Source organism: Mus musculus, chromosome 12 (genome assembly GCF_000001635.26).
Source record: "Mus musculus strain C57BL/6J chromosome 12, GRCm38.p6 C57BL/6J".
Taxonomy (NCBI): domain Eukaryota; kingdom Metazoa; phylum Chordata; class Mammalia; order Rodentia; family Muridae; genus Mus; species Mus musculus.
In genome coordinates, this window is record NC_000078.6 from 76,296,938 (window position 1) to 76,323,771 (window position 26,834).

The 26,834-nt window shown below is 46.3% G+C and overlaps 1 protein-coding gene and 1 long non-coding RNA gene across 5 annotated transcripts in view; one reads left to right on the top strand and one right to left on the bottom strand.

Annotated features, from left to right (window-relative positions):
- Positions 1-22,883, top strand: part of Mthfd1 (methylenetetrahydrofolate dehydrogenase (NADP+ dependent), methenyltetrahydrofolate cyclohydrolase, formyltetrahydrofolate synthase) — a 65,415-nt gene extending 42,532 nt beyond the window's left edge. Inside the window, exons 15-27 of one of the 2 annotated variants that reach the window (XM_030246509.1) lie at positions 545-647; positions 3,451-3,527; positions 4,321-4,461; positions 6,022-6,090; positions 6,697-6,808; positions 6,905-7,044; positions 10,285-10,326; positions 13,972-14,072; positions 14,869-15,046; positions 17,464-17,571; positions 18,012-18,164; positions 20,670-20,763; positions 22,644-22,866. In XM_030246509.1, coding sequence (XP_030102369.1) covers positions 545-647; positions 3,451-3,527; positions 4,321-4,461; positions 6,022-6,090; positions 6,697-6,808; positions 6,905-7,044; positions 10,285-10,326; positions 13,972-14,072; positions 14,869-15,046; positions 17,464-17,571; positions 18,012-18,164; positions 20,670-20,759 — 1,314 coding nt within the window. In that variant the 3' untranslated portion in view covers positions 20,760-20,763; positions 22,644-22,866. Of the gene's footprint in view, positions 1-544; positions 648-3,450; positions 3,528-4,320; positions 4,462-6,021; positions 6,091-6,696; positions 6,809-6,904; positions 7,045-10,284; positions 10,327-13,971; positions 14,073-14,868; positions 15,047-17,463; positions 17,572-18,011; positions 18,165-20,669; positions 20,764-22,643 lie in introns of both variants that reach the window. The other variant, NM_138745.2, reaches the window with a different exon arrangement.
- Gm40443 lies at positions 12,904-26,227 on the bottom strand. Of its 3 annotated transcripts, XR_872830.3 has the most exons (4): positions 21,771-22,646; positions 18,328-18,507; positions 15,752-15,896; positions 12,904-15,572 (listed from the first exon to the last, which is right to left on the bottom strand). It is a non-coding gene; the product is annotated as a predicted gene, 40443 (long non-coding RNA). The 3 variants fall into 3 exon arrangements; XR_001780628.2 differs by lacking the exon at positions 21,771-22,646 and adding an exon at positions 25,495-26,227 and having other exon boundaries at positions 12,904-15,896; XR_872829.3 differs by having other exon boundaries at positions 12,904-15,896.
- Positions 26,228-26,834: the final 607 nt, after the last annotated feature.

Here is a 26,834-nt window from a genome sequence, read left to right on the forward strand (position 1 = left end):
GAGCAGACATACCGAGTGGGACAGGAAACAACCTCCAGGCTTAGCCAGGGGCTCAGGTCACAGTTTTCCCTTCTGGATTTAAGACGCTGCCATTCCAAGGGTGTGCCACAGGCATGATTCAATCATAGTCCTTATTTCCCTATCTCAATATAAGGTCAATTTAAAAAAAGTATGCTTCTCTGTTTTGACTTTTTTGGGGGGTGTGGTGGGGGATTATATTAGTTTACAGTTCAAAGTACAGTCCATCTTAGTGGGGAAGTTGAAGCAGCAGGGGCTTGAAGCAACTGGTAGCTGTCACATCTATAATCAGGAAACAGAGGAATGGATGGATGGATGGATGAATACTGTTGTTTTGGTTTTGGGTTTGGGTTTGGTTTGGTTTGGTTTGGTTTGGTTTGGTTTGGTTTGGTTTGGTTGAGACGGTCTGGCCGTCTTGAAATACACTGTGTAGACCAGACTGCCTCAAGCTCAGAGATCTGTCTACCTCTGCCTCCTGAGGGCTGGCTCTTGTCTTATTTTATGTTTTAATTTCCTTTCTTTTCAGAGGCTAGGCATTGAGAAGACTGACCCCACCACGCTGACAGATGACGAGATAAACAGATTTGCAAGACTGGATATTGACCCAGAAACCATAACATGGCAGAGAGGTATGTACCCAGCCCAGGCTGTGCGCCCCCTGTACTTTGGTAGCCCCCATCTCTCCCTCCTCCAGGAGGCTCCTGGGTCAGGATACTTATCCAGAATGGTCATATCCTTTGCTTGTCAGCCTTAGCTGCAATGTAGATGTCCCTTTGTGAGGTTGGCTGAATGTCTATTCAGTGTTGATTGAAATGAGGATTTCAGGGGAGTTCATGCATTAACCAAAAATAACATTTCTTAAGTTTCAATTTTATGCAGAAAGTTTGGGTGTCATGAAGTGGGAAAATGATGTCTAATCACTTGAATCATGTGTGCGTTTTATTCTGAGAACGCTCTGGCACTGGTGACTTGGTTTTTCATGGATCTCTTTATCCTGCTAATCATTCTCCCGTTTATTAACTCCTCCTGTAACACTTGCCAGCCTTCAGCCTTTAGACGTTTGCCTGACTTCAGGGCCATATGTTGTTTTGCTCTGTGTACAATTAGCATAGCTTGGGATTTTATTTTCTGTCCACCTCCTTTGTATCACAGCAGAGAGGGAATTTCCATCAAACCATGCAGAATGCACCAGAAGGCCAACTTACCAACTTTTTTCTTGTCTTTATTGGCACAGCGACTGTTAATGTTCAGTTCATTTGGAGGTTTTGGTGTTTGTTTTGATCATGTAGCCCAGGCTGGTTTGGGGTTCTCTATGTAGCCAAGGCTGACTTCCTGCTTCCACCTCCCAAATGCTGAATTACAGCTGTGGACCACAAATACACCATTCTTTAAAAAAAAATTTTTTTTTTAGATTTTTATTTTTTATGTGTATGAGTACGTTCATCTATGTCCTTTTAACATGTGTATATAGTGTCTACAGAAACTAGAAGAGGGCATCAGATACCCTGGAACTGGAATTAGACAGTTGCAAGTTGCCATGTGGGTGCTGGGAATTGAACCTGGGTCCTCTGGAAGAGCAGCCAGTGCTATTAACCAGTGAGCCACCTCTCCAGTCCCCATTTTAATTTCTTTAATTAATTAATTAATTTAATGGGTGTTTTCCTGCATACATGCATGAGCGCCATATCCAAGCCTGGTGCCCAAGGAGACTGGGCGAGCATGGGATCCCTGGAACTGGAGTTACTCTGAATGGTTGTGAGCTGCCGTGTGGCTGCTAAAAACTGAACCCTGGTCTTCTGCAAGTGCAGTGAGTGCCCTCAGCCACGGAGCCATCTCTCCAGACCCCGCTGCAGTATTTTTAGAAGAAGGAAGCTCACCATCTGTTAGGAGAATTTAATCCATTGTCTAATCATTTCCTTTAGCGTGTATCTGTGTGTGTTTGGGGTTCAGGTGTAGAGCGCGTCTTACTGTGTAGTCTACACTGACCTTGAACTCCTCAGCCTTGCATGAAGTGCCACATCTGGCTGCTATTCCTTTCCTGATGTTTATTGGTTTGCTACAAATGAAACAGTAAGGGAGGAGCCTACAGAAGCTCTGTGTGCATCCTCCTCCCTGAGTCTCAGCCAGCTTGAAAAGTCATCGTTTTACACAACTAAATAGATAACAAGCAGTGGTGTGATGATGTTATTCTAAGTCTTCAACTTTACCTCTGTTCCTCAGTGCAGTGGGGGATCAGTTTCTCTAGATAGAGCTGAAAGTTGCATCCCTCCAGACTCTTGTCCTTGCTGGTGACCATGCCACTCCTGGGGTACTTCACCTCCTTAACATTCCAAGGGCTCTGGGAGCCTGGTTCTGTAAACCCACAGCAAAGATATGTCTTTTTGGATTCTATACATAGGGGAAGAAAAAGCAGGAGTCCACTAAACAGTGAGGGGTATGGAGCCCTGGGGAGCGAGGTTTGGCGGCTGGTGGTTGGCCTGTCCAGGTTACCTGAGGTTATACTAGTGGGTATATAGTCTGTCTGTCATCACCAGAGAATGTGCTAAGGAGAGGCCAGGCCTGAGAGCTAGAGTTCTTTGCAGGCATCTGCACTTGGTCTGAGTTGATGGCTCTTGTGTGGGGTGTATGGTCAGCGAGTCGCCCACAGAACAATCCACACCTCAGCTTTTTCATAAACTGGGTCACTCTGTGTTTCTCTGCTAATATAGAATGTGCTTTGAAGTAGAGTCCAGATTTCATAATTGTTTGAATTCTTTAGAAGGAACGAAGTTTATCCACTCCAAATTCCTTTTGCTTTAAGTGCCATCTCTCTGCATTTCTGGCCTGTGGCCGTGTCTCTTACACCGTAGTCTAGCTTTGTAGACCATTTCTGAAATCAAGTATTAATAAGCTATCGTTAGACAAGATTTGTTGTTTTAAAACTCTGTTGCTAGAGTGGACATGGTAATGCGCACCTTCAACCTCAACATTCAGGAGGTTAGGGACAGGGGGATCTCTGTAAATTTGAGGCCAGTATGGTCTACATAGTAAGTTCCAGGGCTGCCAGAGCTTCATAATAGAGATCTTGTCTCTGAAAGAACAACAACAACAACAACAACACACACACACACACACACACACACACACATACTCATGTGCATGCACACATACTAAATGCTGTTCCTCCCTTTAGCTTTATGGGCCCTACATCTCTATGGAATTATTTATTTTTGAGACAGGGTCATGCTCCCTAGCCCAGGAAAGCCATAACTTTGTTATTGTCCTGCCTCAGCTCTCAGAGTACTGGTGTTCCAGGTGTGTGCTATCTACCCTGTGTTTCTCCCTCCTCCCTCCCTCCCTCCCTTTCTTTACCTTACCACTGAACTATATCCCCATTCCTTTATTCATGTACCTTTTCTTAAGCACTGTTCCTGCCCTCCCTTTCTGCCATAGTGTTGGACACCAACGATAGATTCCTGAGGAAGATCACAATTGGACAGTCTCCAACAGAGAAAGGCCACACACGCACGGTAACTGTTCATCTCCAGTAATTGCTCCATGGGAACTAGCTCTCGCTGCCTCCATCCTCCTCCATCGCCTCCCTACGACCACACCGGCAGGTGTTGTTCTGCCTTCTCCCTTTTAAAATGGAAGTGAGTAGGTGTGGCACGGAGCGCTCCTGACAGCTTGTGCAATAAATCCATGTGTCACCTGTGTGGTTTTCCCCAGCATTCTCTCCTGGAGGTGGAGAACCCCGAGTGAATATTCTTGCATATAAATTAATTAAAATTGTTTCTCTTCTGTGGCCATTTGACTGTATATATCCTCAGTGTAAGAGTACCTGTTTTGTCCCCTTTGTGTTAGGGAAACTAACCAATATTCCAAGCTGCTTTCTCAGAGATAAAATGATAGCTCACTGGCCATGCTACAGCTTTTTATTTTTAAGGGTGATCTTATGCAGCTCAGACTGGCCTCAAGCTTATTATAGCCGAGGGTGACTTTGAACTCTGCTCCTCCATGAGCTGGGATTATAAGCGTGTACGACCTCACCTGTTATCTGAGGTGCTGGGGATCAGGTGTTCAGGGCTTTGTGCATGCTGGGCAAGTGCTCTGCCCCAATGCTACAATCCCTAGAACACTGACTTTTAAGAAAAAATGATTATTCAAGGCCTCTGAACAATTATAAATTTCTCAACTGTTGGAAGATTACTTAGTTATTTCTAATCCATCCTTGTTAGCTATTTGTCTGAGCCAAAAGAGATGCCTCTGATATTCCTCCTCCTGGTTTGACACAAAGGGTCTTCTTTATCTCTCTGCCCACAGGCCCAGTTTGATATCTCTGTGGCCAGTGAGATCATGGCAGTCCTGGCCCTCACGAGCTCTCTGGAAGACATGAGAGAGAGACTGGGCAGAATGGTGGTAGCGTCCAGTAAGAAAGGGGAGCCTATCAGTTGCGAAGACCTGGTGAGTGACAGGCAGGGAGGGTCTAGCATCCCGGGGTCTTTCAGTGATTGTTAAAAGCAGAGATTATGCTCTGCTCAAAATGATGCAATTAACTGATTGACTGATTGCAAAAGTTATGAAATTTATATTTTTAGACGTTCTTCATAGCGAATGATGGTAGTAGTGTTGGGCTCTTATGACAGGCCACAAGTGCCAGGTGACTTGAATGATGCTTTCTTCCTGCAAGTGTCTTCCTGAGCAAGCCCTGACTACAGATCATGTGACCATCTAGAGTCCCCCCCCAAGTGTTTGCCTCCCCATGACACTTGGTTTAGAAGGACTCAATGGCCAGTTTGGCCAATAGTCTTCTAACTGAGTCTCTCTCTCATTTGCTTGTTTAGTGTTTTGCTGTTGTTGTCTCTTTAGACAGGGTCTCTCTATGTCTGGCTGTCCTGGAACGCTATGTATATATGTATATCTGGCTATGTATACTAGGCTGGCCTGAATGTCACAGAGTTCCACTCTGCCTCCCAAGTACTGAAATTAAAAGTGTCTGCCACTATGCCCATATAGTCCAGGCTATCCCCAAATCAATAGCCATCTAGTTTAGCCCCACCCACCCCCGAGTTCTGAGATTATAATGATGGTTCTCAATCCTCCTAATGCTACAGCCCTTTGATACAGTTGCTTTCATTGCGGTGGCCCCCAACCATAAAATGATTTTTGTTGCTATTTTATAACTGTAATTTTGTTACTGTTATGAATCATATTTTTTAGAGATTGAGGTTCGCCAAGGGGTCATAACGTTCAGGTTGAGAACTAACAGATCATAAGCATGTGCCACCTCACCTGCTTTAGATCAAAATGTAAACGACTCTTTGTATCAACACATACCAGTAGAGCTGGCGTGATGGCAGACAAATTTTTAAAAAGGGAGGAAAATATTAACTTTGTTTTCACTGTTAATATGTGTTTTAAATTTTAACACCCAGACCTTAAATTTAGAACCGCATTAATGTTGAACATAAATGAGAACCGTTGCTCGATCTCGCTTGGTGTTCACCACTGGTTTTGTTTAGCGACGATTAGAAGCCTTAAAAGTAGGAGCTGGATTTGGGGGTTGAAATTAGACTTCTGGCTAGTATTCTGGCTTCCGCTTTGGGAAACATACATTGATTTTGATTTATACACCATTTCTGCTCAGATACCAAAGTTATAAATAACTCGTTGCTGTTGGAAGTACCGTATCTACTCTGAACTGGTCTAAATGGATCCCCCCCGCCCCCCCAAGCCAGTGGCAGAGCTTGATTGAGGCGCTTGTTTCTGGCGCCACGTGCTTTTTCAGAAAATTGTATGCGAAAGCCGTTTTCATTCTGCTTCCTCTCCCTGCTAAGATAACTGGTGGCTTCCTAGTACCGCAAGGAAAAATAAGAAATAGAGATGAATGGCTGAGATTAGGTGTAAGCACTAATTGCTGCAAGATGGTTACAATGAATGAGAAGCCCCGGAGTGCTGAATTTTGGTTTCAGGAGATTGGATTTCTGCTAGCACGAGTTGATGCTTCGTGGGCTTGTCTTGCAGGGCGTGAGTGGGGCGCTGACGGTGCTGATGAAGGATGCAATCAAGCCCAACCTCATGCAGACCTTAGAGGTGAGCTGGCTGACTCCTGGGTCCAGCGTTCACCTCCTCTATTCGGAGCCAGGAGATTATCACGCAGCCTTTCCTTGCAGAATCAGACACCTCTTTTGAAAGATTCTCCAAAGTCAGTTTGTTATGGGAGCATTGTGTGTGCCACAGCATGCATGTAGAAGTTGTCAGTGGACAACGTCGTGGAGTCGGGTTTTCTCCTGGTACTTTTACTTGGGCTTTGGAATTTGAACTCAGGTCTCTAAGCTTGCAAGGCAATCTCCTTTATCCAGTGAGCCATCTTGCTATCCCATAGAAACCTTTTCTACTGTTCATATCTTTCCTTACTTTCCTTCTTACTGTAGCTGAGGTGAGGGGGTGTAACTGAAATAAAATAGATGCCTTTGGGGCTGGAGATGTAGGTCAGTGGCTGAGAATTTACTTGGCATGCTAAAGGCCCTGGATTTAATTCCCGGCACTGCTGTGGAAAGGGGGTGGTAATTTTTGGAGATTTTCCTCCCAGAAGGTCCCCCCCCCCCCCAAATTCCAGCTAAATCCTAGCCCTTTGGCTCCTGTGGCTCCATTATGAAGCCAGGTTGGCATTTGCTCATGACGTCATGGTCTCCACAGGGCACGCCAGTGTTTGTCCATGCCGGGCCTTTCGCCAACATTGCACACGGGAATTCCTCCATCATTGCAGACCGGATTGCACTCAAGCTGGTAGGCCCTGAGGGCTTCGTAGGTGAGTTCTCCTGCATCCTCAGTGGGCGGCCATGATGAGTTTATCTTATATCACAGAGTGGCCCTGGTGGTTTACAGTTGCTCCTCTCCCTTGCAGTAACGGAAGCTGGATTCGGAGCAGACATAGGAATGGAAAAGTTCTTCAACATCAAGTGCCGGTATTCTGGTCTCCAGCCACACGTGGTGGTTCTGGTTGCCACTGTCAGGGCCCTTAAGATGCACGGGGGTGGCCCCACGGTGAGGACCAGGGACTGGGAGAGTGGCTATTAGGAACCTTCCAGGTGCTTGAAGGAAATTTCATGACATATCTCTGGGTCTGCCTGCTTTCCACTGCTCTTATTTATCCTCATGCTGGATAGGGTGCCAAAAGCCAGGGGGTGGCCATACACAGGCTCCGTCACCTTCAGGGACAGATCCTCTTGCAGCATTTTGAGGAGACCCAAACTGTCTTTATGACTGCCTATCTAACCCCCTCCACAGGCTTGTGCTTGGCCCTATTGATATTAAAAAACAACAACAACAACAAAACCAACAAAAAAAACCAGTGTCAACCAGTTATTTATAAATCCAAATCCAATTTTCCTTCTTAATATTGATGCTGGCAGCCAGCCAGCCAAGCACTGAGCTGAAAAGCAGAATTCAGCTTGTGAGTAGCAGTGCTGGCTGGCAGGGTTCTGAGAGCCTGCAGTAGGTCGATGTGGCTGCCGGAGGCCATGAAGGAGAATGACAGGACCTCTGGCTGGTATGGGCAAAGGGTGGGCTCGCCCAGAATCAGCTCCAACCTGCACTCGGTGAATTCTCCTGAACTCCTATTGCTTAGAAATTACACTTAAGTATTTTCCCATCTCTTCTCTTCTTGTTTGTTTGTTTGCTTGCTTGCCTTTTGAGACAGGGTTTCTCTGTGTAGCCCTGGTTGTCCTAGAATTCACTCTGTAGACCAGGCTCACTCACGCCCTCCTCCTCCTCCTCCTCCTCTTCCTCCTCCTCCTCCTCCTCCTCCTCCTCCTCCTCCTCCTCCTCCTCCTCCCTCTGCCTCCTGAGTGCTGGGATTAAATGTAGCAGCACACCTGGCTCCACATCTTTTCTTCATGTAAAGTTTTTTGTACTGTTTATTTTAGGGTTAAATTTCTGTTCCTTAGGCATCGGTATTGTAACTTAGAGAACAAGACCTCCCTTGTCTACAGAATAGAATCTATTTCTTGGTGCAGTGGCATACATTTGTTCTTATATAGCAATTCTCAAGTGTTTTGGATTTTTTTTTCTTTGTTTTCAGGAGCGGGGGACTGTCTTAGTTTGGGTTCTATTGCTGTGAAGAGAGAGACACCATGACCACAGCAGCTCTCATAAACGAAAACCGTTAATTGGGGCTGGCTTACAGTTTCTGAGGTTTAGTCTGTTACCACCGTGGGTGGGACTCAGTGGCATGCAGAGAGACATGGTGCTGGAGAAGGAGCTGAGAGTCCGACTTCCTGATCCACAGGCAGCAGAAGGAGACTGTGTGCCACACTAGGTGAAGCTTGAGCCTGAATGACCTCAAAGCCCGCCTCCACAGGATCACACTTCCTCCAACAAGGCCACATCTCCTAATCGCGCCACACCCCATGGTCAAGCATTTAAACACATTAGTCTGAGAAGGCTTGTACCTATTCGAACTACCAGCTTACGCTGGGGAGTGAAGCCGCAGCTTTGCATATGTCTGACAAAATTTTACTACCAGGCCTTTACAGCCTCTTTGTACACTTAAAAATTATTGAAGGCCTAAGAAAAAACTTTTATTTATATGCATTATAGCTATTAATATTTAATATATTTGAAATTGGAACTGAGTTACATGTTGACATAAAAAGCACTTTAAATGAAAAGCTATTATATTTTCTGAGACAAAATATAGGCACTGTCCACTCTTCCTGTCTCTTCTATGTCTGGTTCACTAGAAACGGTAGGTTCTCTTTGGAGAGATTGTTGTCCACTCAGTGAGAAAGTGAAGGCTCCTTTAGGGAAATAGTTTTGGCCTTGGGCCCCCTGAGCATACCATGTGAAGGCACTTTCCTAACCCTCACCATGACCTCTGGTAGTCCTTAGCCGTGTTGCCCCTGACTAGACTTTGCCAACCTAGGACACCCCTTTCTGCGAGGAATGCTGTATTCTTCTGATCCTACCCAGCATTCCTGTCTCAGATAGACTTCAGTCACCATCCTCACACCGTGGCGTGAGCAAGGGCAGCTAAGCGAGAAACCCACAAAGCCTTAAACTCCCCCAAAACACTGAAAATTGGATTTGGATTTATAAATAACTGGTTGACACTGGTTTTTTTTGTTGGTTTTGTTGTTGTTGTTGTTGTTGTTTTTTTTTAATATCAATTAGGGCCAAGCACAAGCCTGTGGAAGGGGTTAGATAGGCAGTCATAAAAAAAGGGGGGGCTTTTTTTTTTAACTCTTGAGTGTGAACTGTATAGGAGACAATATTATGTTGCAAAGTCAAAAGGTTGGACCTGCCAGGGAGTCTGAGCCCCTACCCTGGCAGTCCTGAAAGGAGGCTTTGCCTGTCCAGCGCTGCCCTGGAGCCAGACGTGTGGGAAGTTACGTGGACGGACACTGCTTCCTGTTTCTCTTCCACGTGGCCCTTCAAGAGTCACAACCCCATAGACTGGACATGCAGACCTCAGTCTTCCTGGAGAGTAGAAGACCCAGCTAGACGCTTTTTAATCACCATGTTGCCTACAGTGACCACTAAGTCAACCTTGAGCCATTTGGTGTACCATACAGTAGGGTTGAGCCAGCTCCCTAGATCAGGACCCAGGCCCTTCCTCCTAGCGACACAATGGGCTAACTGCTTTAGAGTTTATATACCTCTGAGTCTGCTCTACCTCAGAGGAAGAAAGTCTGCCGTTGTGCCCCCAGCCCCTTTTCTTGGGCTCAGGCTGCCCTCTAACTGCTACGTTGATGAGGAGCTTGTAGTGATTCCTGCTTCCATCTTCTGAGTGGTAGGGGGTCCAGGCACACACTGGCTCTTGTTTTCCCCCTCTTCATTATTCCGACATCACAGCCCACCCACCACCCCACCTTCTGCCAAGGCACGAGCAACCACGCTCCTTACAGGCCTGACCTTAGACATCAGTAGTGACTTTCAGGGTTGGTGGCTGTCTTTTTTCCCCCCCATGCTCACCCTTACTTCCATTCCACTGGTGTGTGCTTCATTCCCTGGGATCAGTGTTCTGCCACAGCATATTTCTGTCTACCTTGGCATTCATCCATCTGTGCCATACCCTACCCCCACCCAATCTCGCATCACAAAGAAACACCTGACTGCTCGAAGCTCTACAGTCTCACATTCCAAGCCTGTTGAGCAGGAAACAGCTTCACACTGCTGCCCATTACTCTTTGGGGAGTGCAGCCACTTGCCTGTCAGTGTACTGAGCACCACTTTAGTGCCAACAGTGAGTAGGAAACGTGGCTGACTTTCTATCCTATCTTCTAGGTCACCGCTGGACTGCCTCTTCCCAAGGCTTACACAGAAGAGGTAACTACAATTATTTCCGATCAGTTGTCCTAGGAAACCGCATCCAAAATCGGCATGTCTTAATCTGGAAGGCAAAAGGTGGGGAGGTCCTTGGGGTGTTGAGGACAAAGCCTGCAGTGCCCTGGGAATCACATTAAGGAAATAGCAGTGACTAAATTTGGCAGTTTGCTCCTGGGGAACAAAGCTGTATCTAGAAGCTTTATGTTGCTATTCGTTAGAGATGGGGATCTCGTTAAGTAGTCTAGGCTGGCCTTGAACTCCAGTGTTATGATTAGAGCATGCACCTCATACCTACCTAGAGAGAGTCATTTCTGCTTGTTACAACTACTTCCAAAAGTGTTACTGGCATCTGATAGGTAAAAGACAGAGATGGTTGTTAAACTGCTGTGGTGTGTAAGACACCCCACCCCAGTAATAAAAATGACAGTAATGCTGGAGTTACGAAGCCCTGCTCTAGACTGTCACGCAGAAGTCATAAATGCCACTTAAATCAAGCAAGAAGAGAGCTTTAGAAATAACCTTTCCTTCTGCAAATTCAAACCTAAATCAAAGACCTGAGATAGAGCCAGTAAATGTCCTGGTTGAGTTTGGAGGCACGTCTTCTGTACATGGATTCGGTCTATTGGGCAGGAGCTCAAAGAACAGTTCTGAGCTCTTTTTTTTCTTCTTCTTCATACTGATATCATTTACCATCAAAGAAATATCCCTAGGGCCACTGTGAGTGATTACATAACCGATGGGCCTTTGATTAGATGCAGGGTCAGCTGCTGTCACTGTTGATTCAATTTCTCTGTCCTGGAGGGAAGCTCTTACGTTATCAGGCAGTGCACGGTCGGTGTACGGCCCCCAGATGAAGTTTGCAAAATTGACTGGAAAAAAAGATGGTTGGTGCCTTGAGTCTGCCTGTCTTCTGAGCTGTGATTTGCCTTTTATGGTCATCTGTGTGAGTCAGGCGTAGGAGGGGAATTCACAGCTCTGGCCCTCCTGCTACCCCACAGCCTTTCCTGTGTCTAATTACAGTGACTGCCCCGAACTGGCCCAGCTGGTGTCTTCATTTAAGAAATTCGGCTTATTTAAAACTGTTCTCAGTCGGTCTTATATATTGTTTTTTTTTTTTTTTATGTGACTAGAGGTAAAAAACAAGAGTGTGCTTTAAATCGTCAGATTAATCTTGATCTCAGATTACAATGAAAGGGCCTCACAAGCTGCTTGATAGCTTAGTTGGTAGTATGATTGTACTTCATGCACGCACGAAGCTTTGGGCTTACTCCCTACTACTGAGCAAGGCCAGGCAAGCCAGGGCCTTAGTGTCAGTGTTGGCACCCTTGGAAAGAGGAAGGAGTGGGACCAAAATCCTTGACTTTATAGCAGGTCTAAGGCGGGCCTGGGCGACATGAGGCCCCATGCCCATCCATCCATTCATCTAGATCTACATAGATAGTTAAATTTTGGGGGACATACCTAGTGGAAGGAGAGAGCCAGCCCCTGCAAACTGACCTTTGATTGTCACACTCATACCATGGTACAAGCCACCGTGGGGGGCATACACAAATGAGTATAATTTTGAAAATAACAAATAGCCATGCTTGGTGGCACGTGCCTTTCATCCAAGTACTTGGGAGGCAGATCTCTGTGAGTTCAAGGCCAGCCTGGTCTACATCGTGAGTTTCAGGACAGTCAGAGCTACAGAGTAAAAAAAAACAAAAACCAGAAGGAAGAAAGTCTTTAAAGTATGTTTCAAGACAAAAATGGTGGCATACTCCTATAATCCCCACATTTAAGAGGATGAGGCAGGAGGATCACAAGAGCCCAGAAAATATAGTAAGGTCCTGTCAGGAAATAAGTAGGTAGTGGTTAAGAGCACTGGCTTCTCTTCCAGAGGACCCGACTTTGATTCCAGGTACCCACATAGTGGGTCACAACCATCTGTCACTCCAGTCCCAGAGAGGAGCCAACCCCCTCCTCTGGCTTCCAGGGACACTGCATACACATGGTGCACAAACATGCAGGCAAACACCTATATATACAAAATAATTACATTTTTTAAAAAAGCTTTTATTTTTAAGAATTAAATAAATACGGCTCAGTGGTTAAGCACAGTGGCTGCTCTTCCACGGGGCCTGAGTTCATTTTCCAGCACCCACATGGCAGCTCACAGCCATCTGTAACTCTGGTTCCAGGGTATCTGGCAGCCTCTCACAGACATGCAGAACACCAGTACACATAAAGAATAGATAGACAGATAGATAGATAGATAGATAGATAGATAGATAGATAAACAAGTAAGTAGATGGTTTTTAAAATTAAATAAGTAATATTTCTCATATGAATGAGACTATCAGTACATTGCCCAGAACAAACTCTTACTCAAGATTGATCTATGTGTAGGAAGGTTTTGCCTACTTTGGCATCCTTTGGCCCTCCTTTGCTTCATGTTGTCATGTGCTAGGGTCATGGGCATGTGCCACCACAGCTGGCATATGTGCGGAGAGTCAAACTGAGGACTTCATGCGTCTAAGCAAGCACTCTGCCAACTCAGCTATAGCCTCAGCCCCTAATAATCATTTTTACGCTGGGTTTTTTTTTTTAAAACCTCTATGTTTTGTATGTGTACATGGGAAGTACTTCATGTATGCATGCATATCATACCCATGTCTGGCTCCCTCAGAGGCAGAAGAGGACATCGGATCTCCAGGAACTGGAATTTTAGGTGGTTGTCTTAGAGCCCCTTGTAAGAACAGTCAGTGCCTCAACTGCTGAGCCATCTCTCCAGCCCTGGCTTTTCTTTTAAGCTTATTTTTATTCACGTGTCTCCGTGTGCAGGCGCGTGCATAGGGTGGAGGTTGGGAGTGTCTGAAGAGACCAGAAGAGGATGAGCCATAGCGCTGGGGTTACAGGCTGATGTGAGTTGCCTGACTTGGGTACTGGATCCAAACTCATTTCCTGTGGAAGAGCAGGAAGTATATACTTAAGCACTGAGTTATCAGTCCTGCCCAGGCCCCGGGTTGTCCAAATAGCATTTCCTTATTTTATTAGCCTTGGGAAGGCTCCTGGTTAAGTTCCTTAAATCCTCTGAAACTTCACTGACTTATTGCTTGACAGTCTTTATGGCTGGTGGGGCCTGTGCTGGGCTCTGCCCTGATCAAATGGCTCCCACTGAGAAAAGTCTTGTTGGTTTGTAGCACACCTTGGGAGTTAATCTGTGTAAATACACAAGCTGTGAATGTCTTTAAGTAGAGGCATCAGACTCATCCCCTTCAAAGAACTAAGAGGCCATTGCGTGTTTTCAAGGCGTAGGGAGGTAGCACAGCTTCAATCGAGTGCTGTAGACAGGGGTCGCTTCTCTTCCACCAGTAGCATGTGGGAAGTGCATCACTGGCCCTCATAGTGGCCACCACCATCTTGCCCTTCTTCCAGCTCCAAGACACACCTTCCTTTTTTTTCTTGTTATCTTATTTGAGACAAGAATTTACTGTGTACCCAGGCTAATCTCAACTTGTCTATCCTCCAGCCTCTGCCTGCTGAATGCTGGGATTACAGGCGTGCCCCAGGGACAGTGGCAGTGTCTCTGTCTTAAATAGAGGCAGCAGCTGTTTTCAGGTCAGCGTGTTTTGACCTTACAGGCCATTTGCTGTTGTTTGACAGGACCTGGACCTGGTTGAAAAGGGCTTCAGTAACTTGAGGAAACAAATCGAAAATGCTAGAATGTTTGGAGTCCCTGTCGTCGTGGCTGTGAACGTGTTCAAGTAAGTGTGAAATATAGAGAGGAGGAATGTCGGAAATGCCAGGAAATAGCTCCTGTAGCAAGCGCAGTGCCGCCTTTAGCTCCGAGTAGTTCTCCACTTACTGCTGTTGGTTATTGCTTGTGGTCTAGCTTGTGATGTGACAGGCACCATGTGTATCACAGCAGACACACGTTAGCTACCTCACCACTGAGGTCCAAAAGTCAGAATTGCTCCTGAGGGCCCTCTTCTCTACTGAGCAACTCGGAGAACACATAGGCTTGACAAGAAATGTTCTTTTCGGGTGTTCCCAGGCCTTTTGTGCTTACAGGAGAGCACAGGCTGCAGAATATCTTTATTTCTCCAGGTCAGGTGGGACGCTCTGTTGAGAGAGTTGAATGCATTGAGCTAGAAGTGTTCGCGCAAGAGCTGTGTGGGTGGCTTGGCACTTTAGCACTGTTTAGGGTTTTGCAATAATGCCCTCACCGCAGTGCGATGGGAAGCAGCAATTTTTAAAGCTAGTATTTACTGATTCCCAGTGGTGTGCCGGGATTGTTCCACATGCTTTAAACATATTCCTGTCTAAGCCTCATGGCATCCCTGGGCAGCGCTGCTGTGAAGTTTTCCATTTTTTCCTTGTGGAGCCAAATAAGTACAGATAAAGTAACTGGCCAAAGGTCATAGAGCTGAGCTAGAAGCGGGCAGGACTGAGTGGTGTCCTTTTCTCAGGCGGTATTCCTCGTGGGCTTTAGTGGCATAAGCAAGGCATACTCTCCCCTCCAGCCACCTTCATTCTTTAACGTGAAGCCCTCCTGTGCAGGACAGATACAGATGCTGAGCTGGACCTTGTCAGCCGCCTCTCCAGAGAACACGGGGCTTTTGATGCTGTCAAGTGCACCCACTGGGCAGAAGGGGGCCAGGGGGCCTTGGCCCTGGCTCAGGCTGTCCAGAGAGCGTCACAGGCCCCCAGCAGCTTCCAGCTCCTCTATGACCTCAAGGTAGGTTTGCTTGTTCTGTGCAAAATGCCGCAAGTGTGGAGCTTGTGTGCAGCTACGGGTAGCCTTACGCACGGGTCTGATTCCCTCACAGGTGAGTCACCCGCAACCACAGCCTGGACCCTGAGCTCAAGGCATCTGTCTTACAAACACAGATGACCTCATACCCTAACTTTGTAAAGCTTATAATATATACACCCCTTTGTGGGTGGAGCCAACCATGTAAGTCACTCCATTGACGCCTTTCACTACTGCATCAGCCACGTAGTAAGACATTGACAAGGAGCCAGCTATATATGGCTGGAAATTTTTCGTAACACTTCCTGGTATTGTGTTGCCTCAGGTTCAGAGAAACACCAGCACCCTAAACCAAAGTGCTTCCACAGGCTTCGTCAGAGTCTCCATAACTGAGTCAGGGGACTCGCATCTGGCCTTGCAGAAGCAGTTTGTCCCATGGCACATTGCAGTTAGCTCAGAGAATGCCATTATTAATATGGGGTTGCATTTCAGGATGTGATAGGGTGTGAGCCTGTCAACAGAAATTAGAAACTTTGTTAACCATAGTGTACATTATAGTTCATTCTGCTTGTATTCTTCACGCTACATTTTTGATTGGTTTTTCAAAGACTTTGGGAAGTAACCGCAAAACAGATTGGAGCCTGGATCAGATGATTCAGTCACTAAAGTGTCTGCCACTTAAGTGCTGACCTGAGTTCAGATCCCTCCACCACATGTAAGATCCAGATGTAGTGGTGCGTGTCTGTAAATGCCGGTGCTGGAAACATGCGCATCTGTAGAGTTAACTGCCGGCCAGCATTGCCAAGTCAGTGAGCTGCAGGTTCAGTGAGAGACCCTGACACAAAAAACAAGGTGTAGAAGGTTAGAGGAAGTTACCGGAGGTTATCCTGTAGCCTCCATCTGTTCTCCTGAGCACGCATGTGCACGCACACACACACACACACACACACACACACACTCAGAAAGAGGAAACCCTATTATTCTTGAGTTTTTTCATTTGTTTGTTTGTTTAAGATTTATTTATTTATATATTATATGTAAGTACACTGTAGCTGTCTTCAGATACTCCAGAAGAGGGAGTCAGATCTCATTATGGATGGTTGTGAGCCACCATGTGGTTGCTGGGATTTGAACTCAGGACCTTCGGAAGAGCAGTCAATGCTCTTTTCCGCTGAGACATCTCTCCAGCCCCTATTCTTGAGTTTTAACTTAAAACATTTCTGCCTTTTCTCTCTGCACTGTGCACATGTGTGTGCCTAAGACACGGAGTTAATTGGCATACTCCTATTGGTAATGGCATTCTCCTAATGAGCTTTGGTTTTGTAAATGGCTTTGGAAATTTGTTTGAGCAATCACCCTTCTAGAAAATGCCATAAACATAAATGCACACAAGTAAGGATCACTTGCAAGGCCCCTCTCCAAGCCCCTGTCCAGGGTCAGGAGCCCTAGACCTTCCGGGCTGTCAGGTGACCTGAAGGGTGAGAGGACAGGGCTTCAGATCCAGTTCTCCAGGGACTTTTCTCTGTTCTGGAAACCGGAGGCTGCCACTTTGTGTCATTCAACATCTGTGGGTCTTAAACCACCCTGCAGCCAGAGTGGTTTTGCTTCCGAAGTTCTAAATGTGCCTTGGCATTTAAGACTCTCCAATTATAAGATGCATGTTCGCGTCATCTGCATCTTTCTAAAGCCACTGCTGAGAGTGAGCGCGCTTTCATGTCCGCTGTCTAAAGCTCTCGCAAGTCGTCACTGGTTAGCAAAGAGTAAAGTTTGGATTTTATAGGTACAACATTGCTCTTTTCAAAAATCTACCTGATATACTCATTTAGCCCTGGTTGCTTAGGGGCTTGATAGTGTACATCTATACAACTGTATGTCTATGTAGACAATAGCTTTACATCTGTGAGATATTTTCCACTTAACCAAACCCGGGACTTTGTATTAAAATGGTTCTGGGCTGGCAAGATAGCTTACCGTATAAAGGCAGTTGCAGCAAACCAGATGACCTGAGTTCAGTCCCCAGAGCCCACATTGCTGAAAGAGAACTGACTTTTGTAAGCTGTCCTCTGGTCTCCACACAGGAGCAATGGGAAAAGCATTCCCATATGCTTAAACACATTACTATAAATAGATAAGGTAGCTTGTTTGTTTGTTTGTTTGTTTTTTTAATTATAAGAAAATGTTTCTAACCCTAAGCTGGAGATGTAGTTTAGGGGTAGAGTGTTAGTCTAGAATATGCAAGACCCTGGGATTTGGTTAAATGTTTGTGACCCAAAAAAACCCTCAAGTTTTTGTACTTATAGCACATAGCATTGTGTCCCTTTTGGGGAGCACTGATCTAGAATGTCCTTGCTACGAATCCTTACATGTGTCCAGTCACAGTCCCCTTCTCTTTTGTACACTAGCTCTCAATTGAGGATAAAATCAGGATTATTGCACAGAGGATCTACGGGGCCGATGACATCGAATTGCTCCCGGAAGCACAGAACAAAGCAGAAATTTACACAAAGCAGGTAGGTGTTTACACCCGAGCTTCCTGGCCTTGTGGCCTCCTACACTCTACCCGTCAGATAGCGGCCTCGTCTCCCAAATGCTGGGTTTGACTTCAAAGTTGCAACCCTAAATTCTGTATTTACCTGAAAGTGTATATGAGCATCTCGAAAAGCCAGGATGGATTACAGAATATCTCACTGGGATACTAAGACACCCCTGTAGTGTACTGTGTTTGATTTTTCTGGATGGTCATCAGTCATTCATAGGATATAGATAGTACTTTCCTCCTTCCCTTACTGGGATTCTTTTTTGTTTTGGTCTGCAGTAACTAAACTGGAGGGTAGGTAGTAAGGCAGAGGTGGGTATGCAGGGAAGTAGCTATCTCAGAGCCTCCTGAGAATATCCAAATGTTCTTCATTGTATAGTCATATACATTCCATATTCCCTTTTTCCCACCCAGGGCTTTGGGAATCTACCCATCTGCATGGCCAAAACACACTTGTCCTTGTCTCACAACCCAGAGCAAAAAGGGGTGCCTACTGGTTTCGTTCTGCCCATCCGGGACATCCGTGCCAGCGTTGGGGCAGGTTTCCTGTATCCTTTAGTAGGAACGGTAAGTGAAGGCTGTAAGAGGAATATTGCTTCTCCTCTGAAATGTATCACTCAGGCTGTCAGAGAGTGCCAGATTGCCATAGTCTAGGAGAAAGGTGTAATTAGGCCTATCCTAGTTAATCCTGGTCTTGATATGGACTGTGCAGTTACAATGCGGCACCTACCTCTATTGCATAAGTTCTATGCCCCGGTGGCAGTTTACTCTTGGTTCAATCCAGAATGGGTCTAATTAGGCTCGGATGATACCAAAATTCAGTCTGCTCTCTGTACATGGCTTCAGCATCCACTGATTCAGTTGTCTGTTGGTTGATAGGCGTTGGGTATGGTGGCACACTCCTGTAATCCTGAGGTGCAGAGGCAGGAAGTCTGTTGTAAGTTTGAGGCCAGCATGGTGTACTTAATGGGTTCTAGGTCAGCCAAGGCTGCATACATAGTGAGACCCTATCGCCAACAAAACCAGCAACTCTCCTTTAACAAGCCGGTGCCCACGTGTGGGTCTGGGCACTTGCTGCCGCTTTCTGATCATCTCGGCCTCTCCTTTTCCTTTCTATCTTCCTGCTCAGGCCTATATTCAAGTATCTTTAATAAAACTTGGTTTCCAAAACAAAACTGCTATGGGGAAAAAAAATGTGTCTGTATAGATTCATCGTTCTCTAAATAATGTCCTGTAACGGCTGTTTATATAGTTCTTACATTGCACTGGCTGTGACCGAGCACTTGCCTAGTATACTGCCCAAGGACCTGGGTTCAATCTCAGCATAGCACAAAGGAACCAAAGCCAAACAACCTTAGCAACTCCTGGTTGCTATGGGAATCTCGGCAGAGCTCAGAAGGTGCGGCCTGCGTGCGTGTGTGATGCTTTAACAACGTGTAGTGGCTTTTCAGAGTTTGATATCTAGGTTTGCATGTAAGTTGATTTTCTGCTTCTCGGTGACCAGATCTTCCTCTCTGAGAAAGAATAAAAGCACTGAAAATCCTACCCGTTGCTGCTCTAACAACCATGTCTAGAATTTTCTGGCAGCACATGCATGCGTATTTGGGTCGGTGGCATCTATCCCTTGCCTTTATAATGCTGACTGCTGGGTTATTCTGGGTCTGAAGACCAGTTCTTTCCTTTCCCCACTTTGTCCCTACACCCACCCCTTTCTTTCTTTCTACAGAATGCTTTGATAGAAGCCTTGGAGTGTATTGATCCATGTGCTCAGATGTCAGGATTAGATTTTTCTTAAATATTGATGTTTTGTGTTACAGAAAATGACTCATCTGTTTTATGACATTTGTATAGTAAAGTTTTAGAACTTCAGTCTAAACTGTCTTCCTTTCTGGGTCTGATCTCGAGAGTGTATATATTCATTATACAGGCAGTATGACAGAAAGAAAAATACATTTTCAGTTCCCAACCATGCGAATGTGCTGATAGGTGGCAGAGCCAAGTGTTCAGAAAAGAAGCAAGCACAGATACAGTGCAGACGCTTCAAGTTTAGCTTTAAAAAGCCTGCGATCGTAAGAATAGAGACCGTCAAACCGTCCAGGCTATATACAGAAATGTCTTGGCCCGAATTAAAGGATGCGAAACGTACTATCAAGTCACTGCAACAGAAATCACATGGGCGTCTATGCAAGCAAGACTCATGGAACGAAAATTCAAAAGCAGACCAGTGCTGTTCCTTTTTCTGGCTGCTTTGTTTAGCTGCTTTGAGAGATGGTTTTGCTAGGTAGCCCTGGTTTGTGTTAACTCACCAAGTACCCCAGGCTGGGACTACAGGGTGTCCCAGCTTCCTTAGCTCTTGTGACGCACAGCTAAGGCAGTTGAATGGTGAGCTCACTGGCTTCCCCAGCATCTGCCAGTGCCGGGTAGGGTACAGAGCCATGCTTCCCCTGCCACATCAGCCCTGACTGTCCTGGGCAAGGTCAGAGGGAGGCCTGGCCTTTGGCTTGAAGAGGGACATGAGGGTTTCTTGTTGAGTTCATCTCTGAATCAATGACTGGGTTTTTAATATGTAACAAGAATACCCACTGCATTGATGCACTAAAAGGTGTTTCTGGTTCTGTAGCTGCTGCAAGGCACAAAGTGGAGGTAAATAATCATTACGAGGTGTGTGTGTGCACTCGTGTGTGTGTGCATGTGTGTACTCGTGTGTGTGTGTGTGTGTGTGTGTGTGTGTGTGTGTGTTTGTGCATATATGGTATGTGGTTTATGGTGAGTGTGTGTGTATATGTCTCTGTGTGTGTGTGTGTTTGTGCGTATATGGTATGTGGTATATGGTAAGTGTGTGTGTGTATATGTCTCTGTGTGTGTGTGTGTGTGTGTGTGTGTCTGTGTATATATATATATACGTTGAATGTGTAGAGTTCACAGATGACTTGTAACAACTGATTCTTGCCTTTCACTCTGTGGATCTCAGAAATCAAACTCAGGTTGTCAGGCTTGGTGGCAAAAGTAAAAAGCCACTGAACCACCCTGCTAGTCCTCTAAGTTCCTTTGTAATGCTGTTTTGCCTCACAGATGAGCACAATGCCTGGACTCCCTACGCGGCCCTGTTTTTATGATATTGATTTGGATCCTGAAACGGAACAAGTGAATGGATTGTTTTAAGCAGGTGAGCTGCTACTGGGCAGGAGTTTTCTCGTTTGCCTTTATTTTTGCTTTACATGTGTGCGTTTGTTTATTTCATGGGAGCAGGAGAGGGTGTGTGCATGGTCTGTGTGGAGTCCTGAGTCCTGAGAATTCCAGTTTGGTAGCAAGTGCCTTTCCCAGTTGAACGGTCTTGCCTGGTCTGCAGAAAGTATATCAGTTCTTATGTTTGTTACTTTGTAGCTTATTCATGAATTCTAAGGCTCAAACTGAGTCTACAAACACTCAAATTCAAGTGATTTCCAAATATTTCCTTCCAGATTCATTGAGAAGGCATCAGTGGTAATCAGGAACGATACTTGACAATAATCAGCAAATACAACACTCATGTTTCAGTCTGGAAGAGGGAGGCTCCAATGCCCCTGGCAGTTCAGGGAGAATGTGTACAGCCTAGCCACTATGGAGGTCTGAGGCGGATATTAGCTTCCCTTGCAGCATCCCCAGGAGGCTTGGGGCTCAGAGTTGATGATGTAGTAGAGGCAGGAGCGGCCCCAAGTCCATTTGTATTGTATATTGTATTGTATACTTTGAAAAGACAGAGACCAGGTAGTGGTGGCACACACCTTAATCCTAGCACTCTGAAAGCAGAGCCAGATGGACATCCTGGTGTACAGAGTGAGTTCCAGGATAGCCAGGACTACACCTAGAAGCCCTACCTCACAGGAAGGAAAGGGAGGGAGGGAGGGAGGGAGGGAGGGAGGAGAGGGAGGGAGGAAGGAAGGCAGGCAGGCAGGCAGGCAGGCAAGAGTTAAGGAAGGCAGGAAGGCAGGCAGGCAGGCAGGCAGGCAAGAGTTGGGCTGGGGTGTAAATGATGGTGGAGCAGTCAGCCTGTGTGAGAGCCACGTTCAGTGCCCAGGAAAGCACTCATACACTCACAGAGACATAAGTTGGCTAATTGTCCAGAAAGCAGAGAAGAAAGAGAACCAGTGCTAGAGCTCTGGGACCCTGTATGACAGGGCCCCAGGTACTCACCGCAGTGACACATTCAGTTCAGATCTCAAAAATGTCAAGCAGGAAAGTCCTCAACATTCCTCTCCAAGGACTTAAAAGCCAGCCTGCCTGTGGAAGAATGAGCTGTGGCCGGCCTATCTGGTGCAGTCAGGGCCGTGGAATGAGAAGAGAAGAGAATGCCTGTCTTATCAGCAATAAGGAGCTTTTAGACAGCAGAGGAATGTCTCCAAATGTGTGCGGGGAAGATAACTTTCATCCTGTGTTTACTTTCCCCTGGCCAAATCTGCCAAGGTATTTTCAGACAGGCAAAGGGGTTGCCACCCCCACTTCTGCTAGGAGGCTATTTAACGATGTCATCTACACCAGCAAAATGAGGAACTGAACTAAGAAAGGGGAAGGTGTGAGCTTTAGGGAAGTGGATTTGGACAGTAGCAAATAGGGGGGTGGTCTGACAAAAGGACGTGGCTGTGAGTTTCCGGTCTAGCACTGAGCAGGCGGGAGGGCTGGAAGGAGCTGCCTGAGAAAGTGACGGTGCAGGAGGCAAGCTGTGGTCTTCATTCTGACCATATGAGGAGAGTAAGAAGGGTGCTTGTTTCAGGGAAGCGCTTTCTGCACAGGGTCAGTGAGCGAAGGACATGTCCCTGGCTCCCTGCTCAGTCTGGAAGTCACACAACCACCAGGCTCTGGGTTGTCTTCAAGTTCATATGTGGACAGGCCCTGGAAGACTCACCCAGAGGGAAAGGGTATGAGTGTGAACAGCTTTAAGATGTAGCTGGAAAATGATGAAATGTGGAAGGAAAGAGGAAGCTGCTATGCTTGGAGAAAATGCTCATTCATTCATCTGTCCGTTCACCCATCCATCCATCCATTCATTCATTCTGCTTTTCTTTCCAGATCTTCCATCTCCAAGAGGCCACTCTGTCCGGCCAGTGTCTGTTCAGGCCCACTGAAGAAGTGTGCAGAAGTCTTGGAAGTCTGTCCCCGCCCTGAAGAGCTTCAGAAATAGTGGGAGTTTCCCTAAAGCCTTTCATAGCCTTAATTCATGTCATGTATAAATTAACATAAATCATGTCTATTTACATAGTGAAGGTCCAGAATAAATGAAATAATTTTGCTACCTTGGTGTTGAAACATAAACTGTGCCGTTGATAGACCTAGGTAGAATAGTAGGATGGCAGCCATCCATCCAGTGGACGTTGGGGGGGGCTAAAGAAGCGAGCTGCAGGAGGCACTTCTGATCTGTCTGAGGTGGCAGGGATGCTGGCTTATGTACCTGTCTCTATGAAGACACATAACTGGGGAGACCTGAAGGGGGTGAGGGTAGAAGTAGGGTATGGAAGACTTGCTTTCCTGTTTCTTACCTTCCTGTCTGACTGAGCTCCTCCACAGAGGGCCTGCTGCTTGGCATATTTGGGATTCCCATTTGAATCACTGCCTTAGTGCTATTGGTTTTTGTTACTGGTGTGTGCGTGTGTGTGTGTGTGTGTGTGTGTGTGTGTGTGTGTGTGTGTGTGAGTGTGTGTGTGTGCGCACGCGCGCGCGCGTGACTTGTTTGGATTGGTTTTCCCCCAACCCTTCTTTGCCCCCTTCTATCTTGCCATTCTCATCACTACCCATCTCCCATGGGCCCCTTGCTAGCTTCCTGGCTTTTGTTCCCGTTTCCTCCCACCTGGATTACCTGTTTAACAGTTAGAGGCTAGACTCTGCATGCAGCAGAGAAAGCTACCTTTGCCTTCTGAGCATAGGATACCTCACTTAATTTAATGATCCATTTTCATAATTTCATTTTCTTTCATGGCTGGATACAATTCCATTTTCTGTATGTACCACATTTTAATTCTCCGTTCTGGCAAAAGACTTCTATGCTGAATCCATTTCAGGTCCTCAAGGATGCCACATTCCTTTGGGTGGGCCGTTTCTGCTCCACTGGCTTAGCAAATGTTTGCTAGACTGCCACTGAGAACCTGGGCTCTACCTCTCTATACAGAATGGTCTTGTGAGTTTTTGTTTGAAGTTTCTAGAATGTCCTCGCGTCTCTTATCCTGTGTCTTCTGTTGTTCCTGTCTTTCTGCATTGGCTCTTTCCAGATTCTGCCCCGCACTGGTACCAAAGCTAAACCTTGCTGCTGTGGATAGAGCTGCTTCCCCAGGCATCTTCAACATTGTTAACACTTAGGCCCATGGGTCCAAATAAACAATGGTGGAGAATGGCAAAGGAGGGCTCAACTTCCAGGCATCTATAAGCCACCTGACATGGGTCCTAACTGCAGTCTACACAACAGAGCAGCAAGCACTCTTAACTACTGAGTCATCCCTCCAGCCCTGTGTAAGACCCTGTGTTTGATCAATAGCTACACACACACAATCACAAAAACAATCACAAATAAATCACATGGGAAATTCTCATGTGCCGTTGCAACTTCTGTGCAAGCATCCACACAGCTAACTCCTGCCAATGAAACTGCTCAGAAGGAAGTTGCCAGCTTCGTAACAGGAGCTGACACCTGCTAGCAGCGTGTAGGTGAATTGTAATCAATTAGGTTTATAGCCTCATGTTACAGAAAGGCATTTCAGGTTTCCAGGGCTGGTGCCTGCTGTCACCTTATTCCAAAACCTCTGCTCTCTGCTGCCTCTCAGCAGTTCCTAGAAGGCAGTGCCTACCAAGCTGGGTCCATTCCCTGCCTTCAGAAGGAAGAGGTAACCAAGGTGCTTGAAATGAGGTCAGAGTGGCTGCTGAGCAGTCCTCATGGGCAGGAATCTTTGCTCAAAGGCGTCACAAGTACAAGCTTGCAGAGGCTATTTCCACAGTGAAAAAAGGGCATAAGATAACTACGGCCAAGAAGAGTCAGTGCACTGGGGATCTGTCGGTGTCACCAGCCCAAGTCCCATCATCCCTTCAGTCTGGGGCTGGCACCGTCCCTCCAGTTCCAAGGGTTCCCATGCTGGCCCTCCTCTCTCCTTATTGGTAGGATCCCTGATAAGGAAGTTGTGCCTCCTGGTTGTCGCACCCCCAATGCTGTGCATGGAAGATTCATATAGACATAATTTAAGGGTGACAGTGGAATGTATGTACTGAGAAGCAAGGCACTCGGCTCACTGCAGCTTTCCTGGTGCCCACAAATAGATCAAAACACCAAGGACCTGGGGGCCACAGGTTCAGTAGATGGTGTGCCAGAGAAAGGTGCTGCGGAAGGCTTATTCTGAGGAAGACTCAAGGACATAAGAACTGTTAACGAGGAGTCGAGACCATGTTTGTAGCTAAAAGCCTCGACTGAGGATGGGGACCAGGATGGAAGAGACGGTGTAGTCAGCTCAGATACATACGTAGGCTATTTTACTGGCACGCTCTATCTGTGACATTAATAAGATAAGCTGTGAGGAGGATAGTTCTCTATCAGATTGGAGAGGTATTTATAGCTCATTTCCTAATTATATAACTCAGACGGAGTAGTAGGCAATAATACAGTAATAGCTTCAGCGGCCCTGTCACTTGAGTGTGTTTAGGAGTGACAGGTTTCTTCCTCTTGTGCATGCAGTACATTGTTCAAACATCTGGCCTCAAGTTCTAGCCATATCCTAAAGAAAAGCCAAAATGCAGATTCTTATTTATAGTAATATGCGTCCCCTCCCCCCGGCTCATTCTCTTTCCTGGGTGCATTGTGTATGGATGAGAGAAAGATGCCAGATAAGTTGTTGATCATATAAGTCTTATTTTCCCCTAGAGCATGAGATAATCCACCTCTTACCTTAGACTATAGTCAGCTCCCATTCTTCTAAGGCCAAAGCCGGTGCAGGCGAGCTGCACTTGAGTTTCTAAGATGCTCTTCACTGCTGCTCTTTCAGCCTGCATCTCTCATTGTCCGATGCTTTCTCTTCTTTTCAAGTGGGTCTTGCGATGTAGCGCAGCCTGGCTAGGGATGTATGGTCCTTCTGCTTTAGCTACTCAAGTCCTGGGATTGAGCTACTACACCTGGCTCCAAGTGGTTTCTACTAAGATAGCCAGGTTACCCCATCATAGCCAGGTTACCCCATCAATCATCTGCATGAGCTTCCTCTCCTAAAATGACCGCCAACTCCCAGGTCTGCTGGATTTGGAAAAGCTTAAGAGTTTCTTCCCGCTCGTCTCAAGTTCAAAACTACCAAAAACGGTTAACATATAACCGGCTTGCGGGTATAAAGTCATTTCACACATCTGTGCTTGCTGGATGAACAAAGCTAACTCATTTGGATTTTTTTTTGAGATGGGATCTCATGTAGTCCAGGCTGGCCTTAGATTCCCTGTGTAGCCAAGGATGGCTTTGAAAAGTCTCATCCTGCTGTCTCTACCTCCTAAGTACTGAGATCACAGGCTTGTTTCACCCTGTCCAAACCGCACACTGGCAAGTGTGTGTGTGTGTGTGTGTGTGTGCGCACTCGCGTGCACGCAGAGGGCTTACAGGGGCCAGAAGAGGATCCCCTGGAGTTAAAGGCAGTTATAGAGAACTGAAATGTGCGCTGGGAATTGAACTCTGATTCTCTGCAAATCAAGAACTCTCTTTTTAAAATTATTTTTCTTTTATGTACATTGGTGTTTTGCCTGCATGTGTGAGGGAGTCATATTCCATGGAAAAAAGTCAGAGACAGTTATGAGCTGCCATGTGGGTGCTGGGAGTTGAATCTGGGTCCTCCCGGTCTGTTTTGTGCCTTAAGAGTTTATTCCTTATCAGGTCTGGTTGGAGTAAATCTAGACTAGAGAGTCTGAGGAAGGTAAAATATATTCCTTGAAAAACCATCCCCAAGTGGACATCTGATATTGACCTCTCAAAGGTCATGGTCCACTTAAGAAAGGGGACAGGGTCTTGTTCTTCCGCGTCCCTGGGGCTTTCGAGCTCTGTGCTAGGAGGAGCCCTGGAGGAGGCTGAGGCCTGCTGGAGTACCACATCCATGCTGACAGGTGAGCACAGAACATGGCCCATGTGACATCTCATATCAGAACCGCGGCTGGATTACTGTTTCCTTTAGGACATCCCTTGGGGTCTGCTTACCTTGTTCCTCTCAAGTGGGGACGGAGATGAGGGTGCTCACTATTCCAGCCCCATTTGGAGCA